The sequence below is a fragment of the Cyprinus carpio genome, chromosome A3, assembly GCF_018340385.1.
Source record: "Cyprinus carpio isolate SPL01 chromosome A3, ASM1834038v1, whole genome shotgun sequence".
In the NCBI taxonomy this organism is placed as follows: Eukaryota; Metazoa; Chordata; class Actinopteri; order Cypriniformes; family Cyprinidae; genus Cyprinus; species Cyprinus carpio.
In genome coordinates, this window is record NC_056574.1 from 17,071,146 (window position 1) to 17,088,452 (window position 17,307).

General features: G+C 34.3%; 2 protein-coding genes across 2 annotated transcripts; both read right to left on the reverse strand.

Annotated features, from left to right (window-relative positions):
• Positions 1-208: 208 nt before the first annotated feature.
• On the reverse strand, positions 209-1,712 carry LOC122138723 (rRNA methyltransferase 2, mitochondrial-like; the record flags this gene model as incomplete). Its single annotated transcript, XM_042732812.1, has 2 exons — positions 209-320; positions 1,612-1,712. Coding segments are annotated over 2 exons (213 nt in total), but the record flags the coding sequence as incomplete, so codon positions are not given.
• Positions 1,713-4,337: 2,625 nt separating this feature from the next.
• Positions 4,338-16,860, reverse strand: LOC109047917 (sorting nexin-8-like). Its single transcript, XM_042721083.1, has 14 exons — positions 16,781-16,860; positions 14,804-14,869; positions 13,984-14,111; positions 13,664-13,793; positions 12,567-12,757; positions 10,744-10,864; positions 10,301-10,437; positions 10,046-10,126; positions 9,758-9,918; positions 8,543-8,672; positions 8,388-8,456; positions 7,533-7,682; positions 5,698-5,847; positions 4,338-5,559 (listed from the first exon to the last, which is right to left on the reverse strand). The coding sequence occupies exons 2-14, from the start codon at positions 14,823-14,825 to the stop codon at positions 5,470-5,472; spliced, it is 1,560 nt and encodes a 519-aa protein (XP_042577017.1). The 5' UTR covers positions 14,826-14,869; positions 16,781-16,860; the 3' UTR covers positions 4,338-5,469.
• Positions 16,861-17,307: the final 447 nt, after the last annotated feature.

Sequence of the window (17,307 nt, forward strand, 5' to 3'; positions counted from 1 at the left end):
TAAACTGTTATAGGTTATAAATATGAGTATCTATCTCTATAGCGCTCTAAATCTAAAAAGTCTCCTTCCTTGCTTGCTCTATGGTTTTACAATGTTCTTACATCTTGAAACATTGAGGAAAGCCTACAGAATGCTGGAAAAAAAAAAAAGCTTATATATAGGCCAAAGCTCCTCATACCAGTGTGTGGCATTTTACAAATCAAAAGTTTCACAATCCAGGGCGCAAAACTTTGTCAGCTAAGACCAACACTGATAGACACTTGGTGACCAATCTTTCATGATCCAGTTCCCTGAGCCCACCGGCATTGGGGGCCATGTCACTAAGGATGACATCTGCTGGAGCTTCACAGCAACAGAACCCCAACCAAAGCGGCGATGCGTTGAGTTAAAATCTCAATTATCCCATTACTCTACATCAACTCAGAACCACACCTGGAATGAACAAATGTATGTTAAAAAAAATAAACCTAAACCAGGCATGTACTCGGCGCGTCCGCGTTTCGCTAGTTAAAAAAAATAAACCTAAACCAATATTTAACATAACAGGTTATAGGTTATAAAAACAAACATGAAAAAAACAAATTTAAAAAAAAAAAAAACAAAACCAAAATTTAAAATATTAAAAATAACATATTATATAAATAATAAATATATCTATCAATATCTATCTAAATATCAAAAACTTGATGAAAAAGTGGATGCTCAAAATCAGTTCGATATTATTAGCTTGATAAATTGTACCTATGTTTGAATTTCTTCAAAAGAATGATAATAATAATAATATTGATATTATTATGAATAATAATAATAGTTATTAGACTAATAGACTATAAACTATATAATATTGCAATAGAAATCTTGTTCTTAGTATAAAGAAAAGACACAAGGGTACAGAATGCTTGTCATTTATTTTGAAAAAAAAAAAATTATAAAAGTTAACAAAATACACAACATTAAATAATGAAAAAAAAAAAATTTTTCAAAAAAACAAAATAGTTTGTATATAAATATATCAGTTTTATATATATATGTATAACATATATATAACAAGTGTGATATTTTTGGAACCTCTTCTTTTTTTCACTACAAAATTCTCCATACTTACATGTGTGGATATCAGTCCACGTATCGATGTTAAGATCTACTTATTCAAAAGGTTAGACTGGTAACGTGTGCATACTATACCATTCAGAAGTTAGTAAGATTTTTTCAGAATATAATGATAAAGTGTATTCAAAAGGTTAGACTGGTAACGTGTGCATACTATACCATTCAGAAGTTAGTAAGATTTTTTTTAATGCTTTGAAAAAAGCAAGTCTCTTATGCTTAGAAAGGCTGTATTTATTTGATCAAAAACTAGAGTACTGTTATTTAAAATATCTGTTTTGAATTAGAATATATTTTAAAATAATTTGTTCCTGTGATGCAAAGCTGAATTTGAAAACAGTATTTATTTGTACAAATAATTGTCTTTACTGTTACTTTGGATCAATTGAATGCATTCTTGCATTCATTTCTTTCTAAACAAACAAAACGTTTTAGCTGTGGTATAATTATCCTAAGATGACATGCATAGATTTCATGATGTGATGTTTTCAGCAGCTTACTTACTTTCTCCTGTTGAGTTGACTCCATGCACCAGGAGCAGCACCACAATCTATGACACTCCAACCAGGTTTGACAAGTCTGTATTTGTCATCTATCTCGATCAGTTAAAGTACATAAAAAACAAGGAGACACGTGGGTGTCTATGGAGTCTTTCTAATCATTGAGTTACGCATTTTCGTGCTTTATTTGTCTGTATGATATATTATTAATTATTTAGCTTAAATGCATTTATGTATATATCAGGTAGGGATCATTTCACTGTTGTATACGGTTATATTTGCGCTTTTCTGTTTCATGATTTCTTTCAGTATCAGTCGAGAATATTTGACAGGTGCACACACTCCGAATAATGATTCAATGACTCGTTCTTTTGAGTCGGATCTTTTCAATGATTTACATGAGGTGGAATGAGGAATAATAATAGCCTTTAGTAGTCGTAAAACAAAAATGTTACAAATACAGCGTACTTTAAATATATTTATCGTTTGGCTAAAAAAAACGTTTAGCCGATTTATGTAACTGAAATTTTTGGTTCGTTTAGTTCTGTTCGAAAGAACCGATTCATAGAAATGAATGGGTCTCTTTTCCCATCGAGAACATTTCACTGTTGCACATGTGGGTAGGTGGAGTCAACCAGCACATATATTTTCGCAGATATGTAAATCATGTGTTGTATTTGGATAGATAACAATCTGAATAATATGTCAGTCACTATTATGACTAAATTCACTGTTGTCAATATAAAGCCTCCATGTGATCATCTTACTGCGAGCAACACGCGGGAACAAAACCGATTCATTAAACTGAGACCCAAATATCTGCATATTGACAAATCTGATTTTTAGACTGTATATGTGATTATTATTATTATTATTATTATTATTATTATTATTATTATTATTATTATTATATTGTCTCTACTTATTACTTTGGACAAAGTAAGCAAATTATTTGGATATAAGTAAATGTGATGTGAACAGTTTTATTTAAATGCATACAAAGATGCCACACTGTACTGATTTATATTAATCGTTGATTATCTGATCGATTATTAGCTATTTGTCGCTTGATGTTTATAGACTTTCAAGAAAGGTTAATTATATTTTGAATGCAGATAAACTCAAAAAATACTGTCTGTATAATGGAGATGAGCATCAATTTAAAGGCGTCATATTATTTGGGGAAATGAATTGTGTTCATGCGGTTTAAGTTTATTATTCAATTAAAGTTTCTGTTAAAATTTTGGATTAGATTTTATTTTCATTTTAAAGTTCAGTTGTTGATTTTAATTATTGTTTATTTATTTGTTTATTTATTTTTAGTGAGCATATAATCTTCTTATAATTAATAATTATCATCATGTTTGCACTGCAGGTGAAACTGACCCTAACTGGTTTTACATTAATTCACCAAAATTCGTAAAATAAATAAATAAACGTAAAATAAATAAGAGAACATATGATGAATCAAATTTTATATAACAGATATTTAGTTATTTTTATGTTTGTGTTCTTGGAGGCTACTTTATTTATTTATTATTTATTTATTTTGCAGTGTTTTTATGGGGTGTTTTGAAAGTGCTGTAAAACAGTTCCAGGGACAAGAAATTTGGACGTTTGGCCACCTTTTGGTTAATGTCATTGTCATACAGTTCCGATATATATATTGTTCTTACACAAATGTACATAACCATTTGTGTAAGTTTAAAAAAGCTATATTATTCCACTGTCTCTTCACTTTATTGAAGCTAGAGATGAAAGTTAAACCATTTAGACCTTGTCATGCTGAGAATGTTTTATATTATTTACTTGTCTGTAGAACTTACCAATGGTGTCAGCGATTGGCCATGTTCAATCTTCCCCGCTTTTATTGGTTTTCCAGCTAAAACAAAATGCCATTTTATGTGACAGGGAGCTGCTAGAGAAAGTGGCCTCACCGTTGACACCCTCCACAAGATTGGAAATATCAAATTTGAGTTTATTGGTGAAACAGAACTGCTGGATGAACACATTTTTAGAGCTGACACCTAATAAATGAGAGCCAAGTGAATCAGATGGTTATACAGCGCCACATCACTTAATGATCCAGTTTTGTGAGACACATACTGAGACAGAAGGTCTAATAACGTGCCACTGAAGAGGTTTGTTTTCTTTTTCAGAGATGAGGCCACTGTGGTTTGACACAGATAAAATACCTTTCAGCCAGATGTGGGCAGATGGTGTCTTGTGGTTCTCATTGATGCTTCAGAAAAAAAGAAGTTCTTGGAATATTTTAAATTCCACAGTCACGATGTGATGAAGCATAAACTGGAGGAAGTGGAGGATGTGTGATTGGGGTTTGATACCACTGATGAACATTTGCCACTGTATCAGTGGATATTATTCAACTCCATGGTTTTGTGGATATGGCCATACTATGTGAAATCACCTGATATATCAAATGTTGTATTTTAATGTAATAAATGTACAGCATTTGTATAAGCACCTAAGCACCCAAACATAAAATCAAGCATTTTAATAATAAGACAATTGATGATAGGCTCTGCTAAAGGGTTTTACTGAATGTTAAACAATTAAGACCTAATTATGGATGATGCATGCATTATCAACCAACAGCAATGTGTTATCTATTCAATATTATGGTAAATTGACATCAAAACTGTTTTTTTTTGGTCAGACATAGATATTTCAAAGTATAGTTCATACGATAGCTTAATAGCAATCTAAAAATTTCAGAACTTCGTGATTTATTGAATAAAACCAGGTCTTTGGTGTACATAGCAGCTAATAACTAAATAGTTCATGCTCATTACAGTTATTGCTTAAGACTCTTTGGATCCAAGCTCAGCTACAGAACATACATTTCACATTTTACAGAACTGTTTAAGGACAGCTAGTTTGAAAGTGTTCCCTTGTATACACTACTGATTAAATGTTTGAATGCCTTACGGTAATGCTCAGCAAGGATGCAAGAATATGCTGATTTCCTGCTCAAGAAACATTTCTTGTCAGTGTTGGAAACAGCTGTGCTGATTAATATTTCTGTGGAAATCATGATACATTTTTTTCAAGATTCTTCGATGAACAGGAAGTACAAAAGAACAGCAGTTATTTGAAATAGAAATATTTCGTAACACTATAAATGACTTTTGCTAAATTTTTCATGCTGAATAAAAGTATACATTTCTTTCAAAAATAAAATCTTACTTAATCCAGACTTTTGAATGGTAGTGTAAATATTACTTGCAAATAAAGATGAAATGTGAAAACAAAACAAAGCTGCAAGAACTACAAGTCTGAAGATTAAAAAATAGACAACATACAATCAGACTTGCAGAAGATTATGATGCCTTTCCATCAAATAACAATTTCTGCATATTTCCTATGTTTGCTAAGTGTATTCAACTAACCACTGCTCTGGCTCACTAGCTATTAGCTTAGATCATTTCTTTATATTGCACTAAAATAGAAGATACAGGTCAACTTTCATGTGTTAACACTTTTTTACAATGTAAAATTTCTTTTTCAGATTAGCTTACTTTTTTAAAACAACAACAACAACATCAGCTTTGCATACATGTAGATTAAACATCAATACAGTGTTATATCATCTTGTTGCATTTCTTAAAATTATTCTCCACAATGTTAGCTGTTTATTTTAGGTGTCAGTTTGTTCAAACTGTAGGAAATTAAGTTGCCTTTTCAACTCAGACAGACAGATTCTAAGAACTGCCACATAACACATTTATACAGAAGCAGTTCCCCATGATTCCTTGCGAGAAAGAATACTGACTGTCTGTAGTTCCTGAATAGATCCTGCTAGTCAAAACAAGCTGGAGTTCATGAAATCCCAGAAGGGAGGCTATTTTGGGCTGAGAGGCGGAGACTGTCCGTTACCGTCCCCAAAAAGACTATTAAGTTTGGAATGAAGATCTTGCCACACCTCACCCATCTAGATCAGAGCAAAATAAGACGCAATAACACATATTAGAAGGCTTTGTTAGGATCAAAGTAATAAAACCAACTTTGGCATACATTAAAATAAAAAACTTTAATGCAGAGATACTAGATAAGTTTAAAATAGGATTACCTCTTTATGTCCCTGCACCTGTGAGTCTACAAATGCCCCCAGAATGTGAGCCGTAATGGGCAGGTATGTAAATATGAGCTGGCTCTCCTGGTGCAGGCAGAACAAGGAGAAGTAGTTGCGCAGCTCCATGGTCTGAATGGCGTTTTCTTGCTGCCGTGAGTCAGAAATCAGAGCGAGGTCACAGTACGGTCACATCTTCCCACCCTAACCTCCATCATCATCATCATCATTATCATCATCACGATGAGCCACCCAGCACTTAAAAACCACTGGAACATGACATGCTATTTCAAGGTTAGACAGATATTGTATGTGCTTTACATGATTTGGCATTGCATCAGTATCAATAAAGCATGTTTCTCTTGTCCTTCAGCTGGCCGGGGCCTTTTTCTAACAAAATGCAATTGATAAATCAAATTCTTAGATGATAAAATAAAATGAATGTGCAAAATGGATGCTCAAATGATCAATTAAATGCTTATATGCAAGTTTGGTCAGTAAACACAACCAAAGTATAGTTTATAGACATAAAATAAAATGAGTTGCTGGGAATTACTCGGTGGGTTATAAAATATTCTCAGTGTTAGTGATGCAATGAAAGTACATTGCCACACAAGTGTTATTAATTGCTATTTCTGTAATATCCAGTAATATTTTTAAATGTTTTTGAAAGAAGTCTCTTATGCTCACCTAGGTTGTATCAAAAATGTAGTAAAACAGTAATATTGTAAAATTTTATAATTTAAAATAACATCTATATTTTAAATGTAATTTATTCCTGTGATGGCAAAGCTGAATTTTCAGCAGTCATTACACTAGTCTTCAGTGTCAACTGATCCTTCCTTAATATTTTTGTGGGAAACAGTGATACATTTTATTGAATAGAAAGTTCAGTAAGACTAGCATTTATTTGAAGTCTTTACTGTCACTTTTGATAAATTTACTTCATCCTTGCTGAATAAAAGTGTCAGTTTATTTCATAAATAAATAAAAAATCTTACTCAAACCCAATTTGTTTGATTGATAGTGTATTACCGTTAAAATCAATTTCTGTAAAATATTTAATTAATATCCTGTTAACATTTTACATTTTCATTTTGACATCTATATAAAATTTAACAATATGTTTTTACAATTTTACGATGCATTATTAATTTATATAATTTTAACTCAAATCTTCTTTGCAGACCCCAGTTTAAAAACCCCTGGCCTAAACAAGCTAAAAAAAGAGGCCTTCTACTACGTCTCTAAAGAGGCAGAGATCCTAGTTCAGAAGCCTGTGACATCCCCAGAGGGATTTTGAGGGAAATCTTGCTCAAGGGCTTTGGTTTCAAGCCCTTCAGATCAATTTCACCTACTAAATAATAAGAATGTTATGTATCAGTGCCCCTCAAGCTACTGGTCCCCACATTTCCCCTCTGGTAATTCTGCCTCACAAGCTGCTATAGCTCTTTTTAGTGTGTGTGTGTGTTTGTTTTTTGTGACATATCAGGACACAACTTTGTATAATGACATGGGTATGACACAGGTATTACAAGGAGAGGGTGACTTATGAGGACATAACCCATGTCCCCATTTTTCAAAACGCTTATAAACCATACAGTATTAGTTTTTTTGAGAAAGTAAAAATGCACAAAGTTTCCTGTAAGGGGTAGGGTTAGGTGTAGGGTTGGTGTAGGGCGATAGAATATACAGTTTGTACAGTATAAAAACCATTACGCCTATGGGATGCCCCCACAGTTCACAAAAACAAACATGTGTGTGTGTGTTCGTGTGCGTGTGTGTGTGTGTGTATGTGTGTGTGTGTGTGTGTGTGTGTGTGTGTGTGGGCTGACCTGGACGATGCGGGACTCCAGCTGTTCGACAGAAACCTGTTCTTTAGGCTGCACTGTGGCACTCAGCATTTGTCTTTTCATGACCCCATACTTCTGCAGCGCTCGTTGGTGTTCATGCAAGACCCCTTTCTCATGCCGTTCACACAAATCCTGTATGACACCACACATACACACTCATAAAAAAAAAAAAAATCTGTGCCATGGCTTAGTTGTAACTTATATGTACAATGAGCTTTGGTGCTCATGTGGGTAAAACAGGTTTGAATTCAGCTTGCAATACATGCATATTCTGCTATTCCACTGTCTCCCCTTTATTTCCTGTCCTCTCTCCGTGAAAAGTAGCAAAAGGCAAATCAGCTTGAACAGTGGATGAAAACAGCTAAATGACAACTCGTTTGCTATATTCCAAGACTTCTGAAGTTGTTGTCAAAAGTTTGTAATAATTAATATATTTTATAATGTTTTTAAAATAAGTATCTCACAGTGATGTTTTTCAAAGATGTTTCTTATGCTCACCAAGGCTGTATTTATTTGATAAAAAAATACAATAAAAACAGTTATTATTTGGAATATTATTGCAATTTAAAATAACTGCTTTCTATTTGAAAATATTTTAAAATCAAATTTATTCCTGTGATGTAAAGCTGAATTTACAGCATCATGACTCCAGTCTTCAGTGTCACATGATTCTTCAGAAATCAATCTAATATGCTGATTTGCTTCTTAAAATTATTTATTATTAACAACAACAGTTCTTTTGACTGGTAGAACAGCCCTCAAAGTCATATTTCAGTTTATTTCCTCTAAATGGACAAAAACATAAAGCTGTAGCTCTTAAAGCACATCAATACTCACCCTGTACGACTGCAGCAAGTCCAAGAACAGATTTAGTTTATCCACCACATCATCCTCCTCTCTTCTGCCCTGTATTAAATAAACATTAAATTCCTCTGTAGTAGCGCACAGCCAGTTCACGTGGTGTGTGTGTGAGTGTGTGGGCGGCACAGTACCTGTTGGGCAGCTTTTTCAGACAGAAGTGAGAACTCAACAGAAAGCCCTTTGACAGAGCGTCTGAGTGCAGCCCAAGGACTCTTGCAGGATGCCAGGACAGGCACAGGTGACTCATCTGATCCCAAAGAACTGGAGAAGAGAGAGAACAAAGCGAAATCTATGGCAGGTAGTCATAAACATCTGACCATCAGGCTTTCTCAAACCACTGAACAAATCTGGTATTTTCCACCTACTCAAACAGTTAATGTTACTGTACTGTACTGTACCATTGTGCATAAGAAATAACATACAGTCAAACAGTTACCATCAAAAAATAAACCCCTACAGGTTGATTTGTAGACTTGTATCACTTTGAAGGTTTCATTCATTTAATTATGTTTGCTGTAAGGGGTGATGGGGGTAGTTAAGAAAAATAAGTATATATATAAATAAATAATGTGATTAATATAATTATTTAAATCATTAACACTACTGATGGGTAGACAAAATTATGTGTAAAAATGTAAAAAAATAAAAATTATATATAGTATAAAATAAATACATGTTTAAATCATGATTTTAATCACATTATTTATTTATATAGCTAACCATACTGATGGTAGAAAAAAAAACTGGTTGGCACATAAGCATAATATTTTTATAGATAAACATCTACAGCTGCCTTTATATTTTAAACATTCTGAAATTGTTCTATGTTTAAGACAGTTTATTTGTTTTTTCATATATACACTATATAATCCTAAAAGTCGTAATTCAGGTTATTTCAAAAATGGCAAAAAACATAGAAAAACATCTCAGCTGTGTGCATTCTTTATTTATACATCTAACAGTACTGGTGAGTGGGAAAAATGGTCAGCCAATAACTGTTTTTATAAATAAAATATATAATTTCATAAATAAATATGTACTGCCTTTACTGTATATTTTGAACATTTTTTTTCCATCTTTCTACATGTCTAAGACAGTGGTTCTAAACCTTTTTTAAATTATAGAATGTCCATAGATTAAAATAAGTAACTACTGGCATAACTGTAATTAAAATAAAGTCCAGAAGTTTAGGGGTGAATTATTATTTATTCGTTTAAAGGCTGGATTTGACTTATTTTAAAACATTAAAGGCCCCCTTGGAGGTTTGCCCTTGGAAGAGGACCTCAGACCCCTGGTTTAAGAGAAACCACAAAGATTCAGAAACAGCACTCAGGATAAGGTGGTACCTGAGCTCCTTGCCAAACATCAGCAGATCTGTGGCATTCTCCTTCGAGCGCTCGGCCATCCTCTCTGCCCTGTCCCTTAACTTCTGAAAACTGTTATGGATATTTCTGATGAGCTCTCTGCTGGATGAAAATTGACTTTGGACATCCGCTGGGAGGTAATCCTGCAGGAGAAATCATAAAACGGACAAGCAGTTTTAATTATTAACTATTACAATAAAAGAGAATATTATGACATTTGAACATAAACATACATTTTAACATGCAAAGTAAAATAAAACTGAATCAAACCTTTGCCTGCGTTGCATATTTGCATGTCATGAACTCATCACCCAGTTTTTTGCAAGCATCTCTAAGCTTAGTTTGGACATCCTGTGAGACATAAAAATGGAAATCTGGAAGTCACAACCTAATGAATGTCTAGGAAGAAACAGAACTGGCATTTCAAATGTACTTTTAAATGCATTTTTCTTCCACTATAAAATATTATTTAAAAAAAAAATGAATCCTGTTTATCTAGAAATACAAGTAGCAAAAAATCCACACCGAGCCACTGAAGGTGAGGAATGTTTTCACAAGCTCATCCTCAGAAAAGACAGGGTGTCGTGCCACAAGATTCAGAAACCTGCCAAGAGCTCGTCTCCGCCCTTCAATGAACTCTCGTTCTGACATGGAGGTCAGGACTGTAGCGGGGCCAAAGAACAGAGAAAAGATTAAACTTTTCCAGGAACAACAAAATATAGCCCTTCCATTAATAAAACACAGCAAGGAACTTTCTGGTACTCAGTTACTATGGAAGTACATCTTGCTGAAATACAGAACAAGTTTACTTTTTTAAATTTTTTGCAGAGCTGCAATTGTTTGTCTGGTGCATTCACAGAAAGTACTGAATGTCACAGCACAGTCTAAGTGGGAAATGCACAAGACTAAAAATCTACAGGTTTGATTACAAACCTTTGATTACAAACCTGAATAAATCAATGCCTTACCTCCTTTCAGCACCCTTTTGGGAGGAAGCGCCGGCACGACTCTGTAAGCATATCTCTGAAGTAGAAGCTCATGGAAAACGTCAAAATCATTGTATCGCCGAAAGACTGATACTGTAAAACGCTGCAAAAGGGCACATAGTAGATAAACTATCAGCGATATATTTAAATATTACAACTGTAACTGTTGCAATGACTCAGTAGCAACTCGACTGGATGTCTTTTTGTCCAGTTTTGCACTGAAGAGACAATACTTTTTTATGATTATCTTTTATATTACAAAATAAATATTTTTGTATTATTACTTTTAAATATTTTTTCCCCTGAGGTCTCTTTTTATAATAATATTTTTTTTGTGCCAATTAGTTTTTAAGCCCCTCATCCTTCTATAACAGCATCTTTGCAAAGTTAAGCTACAGTATTTTATCTCAACCAATCAAGGAAAACAATTCTTCATAATATGAACGAGGCTCGCTGGTTCTTGTTTACACATTTATTTTGAGCTGTCCACATGTGACTGGATCACCTGAGACAGACACTAAAGCAAAAGTGAAAATATTTTGTCTGTTTTTTTTTTTTTTTTTTTTTTGTGCATTATGGCCAGCCTGACACAGCAACAGTGACTCAATTAATGGTTTAGGGTATAGAGTTTTAACAATTTAACAATAACAATTTTTTTCTGACCAAAAACAGAAAAGCTGTAAACTTGTAAACTGGGCCTTTAAAAAGAATGGTTCACTCAAAAATGAAAATTAGGTGAAAATGTATTCAACCTAAAGCCATCGAAGATGTAGATGAGTTTGTTTCTTTATCAGAACAGATTTGGAGAAATGTAGCATTACATCACTTCCTCACCAATGGATCCTCTGAAGTGAATGGGTGCCATCAGAATGAGAGTCCAAACAGATCAATTAATGTCTTGTCAAGTGAAAAGCTGCATGTTTGTAAGAAACAAATCCATCATTAAGGTGTTTCAGCTTTAAATCACTTCTAGCCAAAATACCAGTCCATAATCCATAATAACGCTTCCTCCAATGTAAAAAATGTCCATCCTCTGTTGTCTCACATCAAAATCCACCAATAACTGTTTTGGCTTGTAAACAGTGCTTGATCTGTGCATATTTCTCTCCTGATTCAGACAAGTTGAGTTTTTCACTGGAAAAAAGAAACATTATGGATATATGACTCATATTTTAGCCAGAAGCAATAGTTTGAAGTTAAAAACGTCTTCACGATGGATTACTTGTCAAGTCAACTCAAGCCACCTTTACTTGTATAGCGCTTTATACAATACTGATTGTGTCAAAGCAGCTTTACAGAGTCAAACAGGAAAATAGTTTGTCAATAATACAAGAAGACAATAATAACAAAGAGTCATTTTTCAAGCTAAAGTCAGTTCATTGATGGTTCAGTGATGTCATCATCCAGTTCATTTCTCTTCCAATAGTGTCTGTTCAATCAGTCAAGTGTTCTCAACTAAACAAGCCAAAGGTGACAGTGGCAAGGAAGCAAAACTCCATCGGTGACAGAAATGAAGAAAAAACCTTGGGAGAAACCAGGCTCAGTCAAGGGCCAGTTCTCCTCTGGCATGGGGTGGTTTGGGGATTATTGTGATGTTTTTATCACCTGTTTGGACTCTTATTCTGACGATACCCATTTACTGCAGAGGATCCATTGGTGAGCAAGTGATGTAATGCTAAATTTCTCCAAATATATTCCGTGAAGAAACAAGCTCACCTACATCTTGGATAACTTGATGGTGGATAAATTATTAGCAATTTTTTACTTTTGGGATGAACTTTAATACTGCCTCCTAAGTCACTCACCTCACTGGTGACCTGATACTCCACGTGTTTAAGAAACAATCCCTTCTTCTCTGGAATGAGATCAACTTTGATGGTGTCCTTCTTTAACAGCTCTGCCAGAGTCAAAGACAAGTACAAAGGACTCTCCTGAACCGACTGCATCTTCAGACTCTGAAGCTCCTTTGGCTCTCCCAGCTGAGGCTTCGGGAACTCTAAAAAACATGGTGTATAACAGTGACTGTACTGTATTTAAAGAGGTTACTGATTAAATATTACACGTGAGTGATCACAGTATCATACTTAATCATTTTAAATAATATAAAGAAGATTGCTTTCTTTCTATCGCTGTTCCACGGGAGTCTTGAGACTGCACATAAATGACACAGCATTACAGAAAGGTCACAAGGAAAGACAAAGAATGAGAGAAAACAATACACAGTGTAGAGTTGTGTGGCACACAATGTTTTTTCTGTGAATTTCTGTGGTTTGTGTGTCAAATTTAGAAAATAAATTCTGGAAAATGGGAAAAACTGCTTGACTCAGCAAAACATTGTCTCAGCAGATTCAACCCAGGATCTTTCCTTTTGTTTGGTGGAATGCAAAAAAAAAAATGTTTCTTGGTCATTCCACAGAGAGATATGCATTTAGCATGCAGTTGACGGGAAACTTGGTCTTGCTTAGAGAAGAAAACAGGAAACACCACAATTAAAGTGCACAGTCAACTGGCAACACCTGAAATAACACAAGAGGCCTGTACTGAATAGAAGCTTTAACTCTTCAGAGCTCTTATATGAATCATATGTGATGATAAAAAAACACTCAAACACCAACACCAACAACTGTAGACCTGAGGAATGTAAATAATGCATGCATACTGTATAAAACAGGGCGAGAACTACTTAGGATTCAAAAGTGCTGATTTTTCTCTTAGAAATTTTGAAAAAAGTGTGCAAATCACTGCAAACAGACGGTGACACTGAAATGCAGCTTGAATGTAATTCAGTTGGGACTGCAGGCAATATAATATCCCATGACATCTTGAACAAAAGAGTTTTATGGGGACTTAACTGGGGTTACTTTACTACAGTCAGCTGAGGAACAGATATGCTTATGCTTACCTTGTATGAAATTCTCCAGCAGTTTGGGACTTGGTGCTTTTCCTTGTTGAGCAAGGGCAATGAGAGCCAAGCCTTTATACAGTGAGACTTTACTAAGGAATCCATCAGCACTGTTTACATGTTCGGCTATCTAAAATGTAGATGAAGATGCCTTTCAGCCCGTGCAGAAAATGCCATGGTTCCACAAGAAAACCCAAACCATAACATTTCCATTTCCAGCCATAAATAATGTCATTAAACAAAGCATGTGGGATGTAATTCAGCTAACTATCAGCTACAGTCTAGCCAATAATGGCATGTAATCCTAGTGCAAGTCTCACCTGGTTTTGAACATTGGTGGAGAGATATGTTCTGCTGAGAACTCTCTGGAATACACCGATAGGTACTCGTTCATCAGTTCTGGAGCAGATGGCTTGATGTACTTCACGATAATATGTAGGGACAGACCCTACAGTCAAACGACAGTGTGTTAAGAGCTTTATGTTGACATAAATGAACTGACTTGGAAGAGGTGACTTGGAACATTTTGTTACTGCATTGCATAGTGAACACAATGAAATAATCGTTTTTGTTTTTTCAAACAAGCTGATTGCTCCAACACTGATAGAATATTTTAGTTGCGCAATACGTTTGTATTTATTTATTTATTTTATTGAAGAGTTCAGTACGTTCTGAACAGTGTATTTCTAATACAAATAGAAACACAACAGAACTAAATAAAAACATTAAATCCAAACAAATATGCCATTATTGAATTCATTTAACAGAAACACAGTTTTGGGGGACATTTTTTATTTTATAGATTCAAAACACATTTCAAGAGCTGTTTGTAACTAGCCTAGATCGGAGTTGTCAGTCTGGAAAACTTGAATTAACCGGTAATAGATAGTCACTAAACAAGTGAAACCAGTGAAACAACAAATAAAAGAAAACATTTATGTAAGACGACAACGTAAAGCGCTTAACTCGCGTTAAAGTGACTCGTGTTTCTCGATTTTTTTCGCAGACAACCCCCAGTAAAAAAAAAAAAAAAAAAAAAAAAAAAAAAAAAACAAAGTTAAATAAATAAACCGCACGGCAAAACATCATCTGAAACTGTGCGATATTTCGCTTTGAATGGCTGTAATTTTTATTCCTTACCTTCATTGATGTCCGCTGCCATAGTTCAGCTGTCATGTGAGTGCGATATCGCCTCCATGTGATTTCCTGCAGAAAAGAGCAACGTCCTTCTCCTTAAAGTTGCAGTGATGTGGAAACACATGGTACAGTATGTGACAAGGCGAGTGGGTGGAGCTGCAGGTTCATCAGGATCTTAGGTTTGGTTAGAATGTCCTGTCTTTTTCAACAGACATTCAAATATATATATATATTTTTAATTAATGCAGGTGTAATTTGTTAAGAAGAAGGTAATTCACTCAGAGATGTGATCTGTTATAAAGCTAATATAGCCTAAAAGGAAACAGCTACACTAACCTCACAAGCTATATTGTATACATTTACCATTCCAATAAATAAAGCAGAAAAAAATAGTAAATAGACTTTACGATTGTCTACATTTTGACATTGTGTATCAGTTTATTGCTTATGATATTTTTTGCTCACTATAGTACTTATTAATAATTAGCGATTAATAATTAACCTTATTAAGAGATTAATCACAATGCATCTGAAGAAGGAAAATTTTATTGCATTGTGAAGGTCAATGAAACCTCTGATTTTGACTTTTAGTCAAAATACTTTTCTGTTGAAGTCAAAACAACAAATCCTGGACTAAATCCAATTTATCTTTAGGGAATTCAAAATGATTGTCATGAAGAGTTCATTAGTTATAAAGTATTGAGATGAAATTGTATGAAGTACTTTTTTTTTTCTCTGACCGAGAAAAGCTTTAAGATGTTTGAACACAAATAGTTAGCCAAATAGCTAAATAGTTAATTACTTTGATGATGATGCACACTGGCACATCTTAAATGAAACCCACTCCAATTACACTTTTGTTTCTCCATGCTGACATATATCTTTGTGTAGACATGCCTATTTCCAGATTCTTTGATGAACTGCATGTTCTAGTCACTGTAACAGCAGAATCAGCAGAAACCATATCACAGTTTTAGGTTTTACTTGTTTTGAGAAAGTGTTGACTGTCTATCTTGCAGGCATAAAGACAGATTTCAGATATTTATTCATGGTGCCATGAATGAGTAGCAAGCCAGCAAACCTAAATTTGCTTACGTTTGAATTCCTTATGCTTTTGGTCAAAGTTCATTTTTGTTATAGTTTCTCCCTGTGAGTCTTCTTCATCACAAATGAAAATCTAAGTGTTAAAAAGTGCAAGGAACTCTGTACTATAGTTTGTGACTTACTTTAATGCAGCAATTAACCTTACAATGAAAAAAAAAATTGGTGTAGAAATAATCTTACTCAGAACTCTAGTATTTAGAATTGCTAGTAAATTTCATAAATAATTACAAAGACAATCTTAAACATACTCCAATAATCTTTGTTTTATTTACAGCTTAGAAAAAAATACATTGTCGTTTTCAGTAGTGAAACATTTTACAGCATAGCAAGGCTGCATTAGTCTAACAAGTGCTTCAATCTATCAATTTTAGGTGATGAATTTAACACAATCAACAAATATAGAATGCTTCTGACCATTTTAAACCATGGGATTTGATGTTACCAATGAATTGTGTCAACTGTGAATCAAATTTAATTTAATTAATTAAAATCAATACAATTAATTTGATTTCATTTTTTTAGAAATGAATTTAATATTTCTATATTAAATTTATATTTTATAAAATAATATATTTAATATTTATTATTATATCATTTATTTTATAATTTCTATTTTTTTTAACATGTCACCTTCAGTAAAACTTACACGAATGCTGGTAAAATTCATCCAGCTGTAAGCAATATAGAATTATTATCAGCATCCCTTTCCTGGAGAACAGCTGAATATAAATATTAATAAATAAATAAATGAATAAATAAATAAATAAATTATGCACCAGGAGAGGTGCAAAAATGGAAGGTTTGCTCCCAGTAACCCTTGTGTGTAGTATTGCGTCTGACCACTAGATGTCAGCATACTCAACAGTTGTCTCATACCGTGATAAACCTCCACTATCTCAACGTGAGTTTGTTGCGGTGGCTTTGGCTCGTTGCTTGATTGTTCTTCACTGGCTCACACTGGATTAGATATCATCTCACCGAGTTTTGTCGGCAAGGAGGAGTCGCGTGGCGCCTGCTACACACACGGGCATCTCGACTTCACAACCACCTTCCCCGGTCATCTAGGACTAATAAGGACAAAAGGACGGAGGAGTCCCACCGTGGGAATGACGGAGCCGCGGACAATCGCTTGGCACTAATCTCGGCCAATGACTGACATCAAGCAAGGGAGACACATTTTATAACTGGCTGGCGTTGAGAGCAGCCTGGGGACTGAGGCTTGGCTCTCGGAAGGATTCAGCTCTGAATGCTTGCATATCTCAGGGTGTATTGTGTGCGTGCGTGTAGTTATAATGTATCCAAACAATAGGCAGTTTGGAAAGGGGAAGTAGCTTCCTTTGCGTCTGCCAGCCAGCCGGTAGGCACAGGAGAGCTGAAGTCCTGTTTTATACAGCTGGACACTT

Excerpts from the sequence above, each read along its gene's own strand:
- LOC109047917 (XM_042721083.1), bottom strand. The coding sequence starts at position 14,825 with ATGGCAGCGGACATCAATGAAG. Across the intron at positions 10,865-12,566 it reads AGTATCAGGTCACCAGTGAG|CGTTTTACAGTATCAGTCTT; the intron begins GTGAGTGACTTA and ends GCCCTTTTGCAG. Across the intron at positions 8,457-8,542 it reads CTGAAAAAGCTGCCCAACAG|GGCAGAAGAGAGGAGGATGA; the intron begins GTACTGTGCCGC and ends TATTTAATACAG.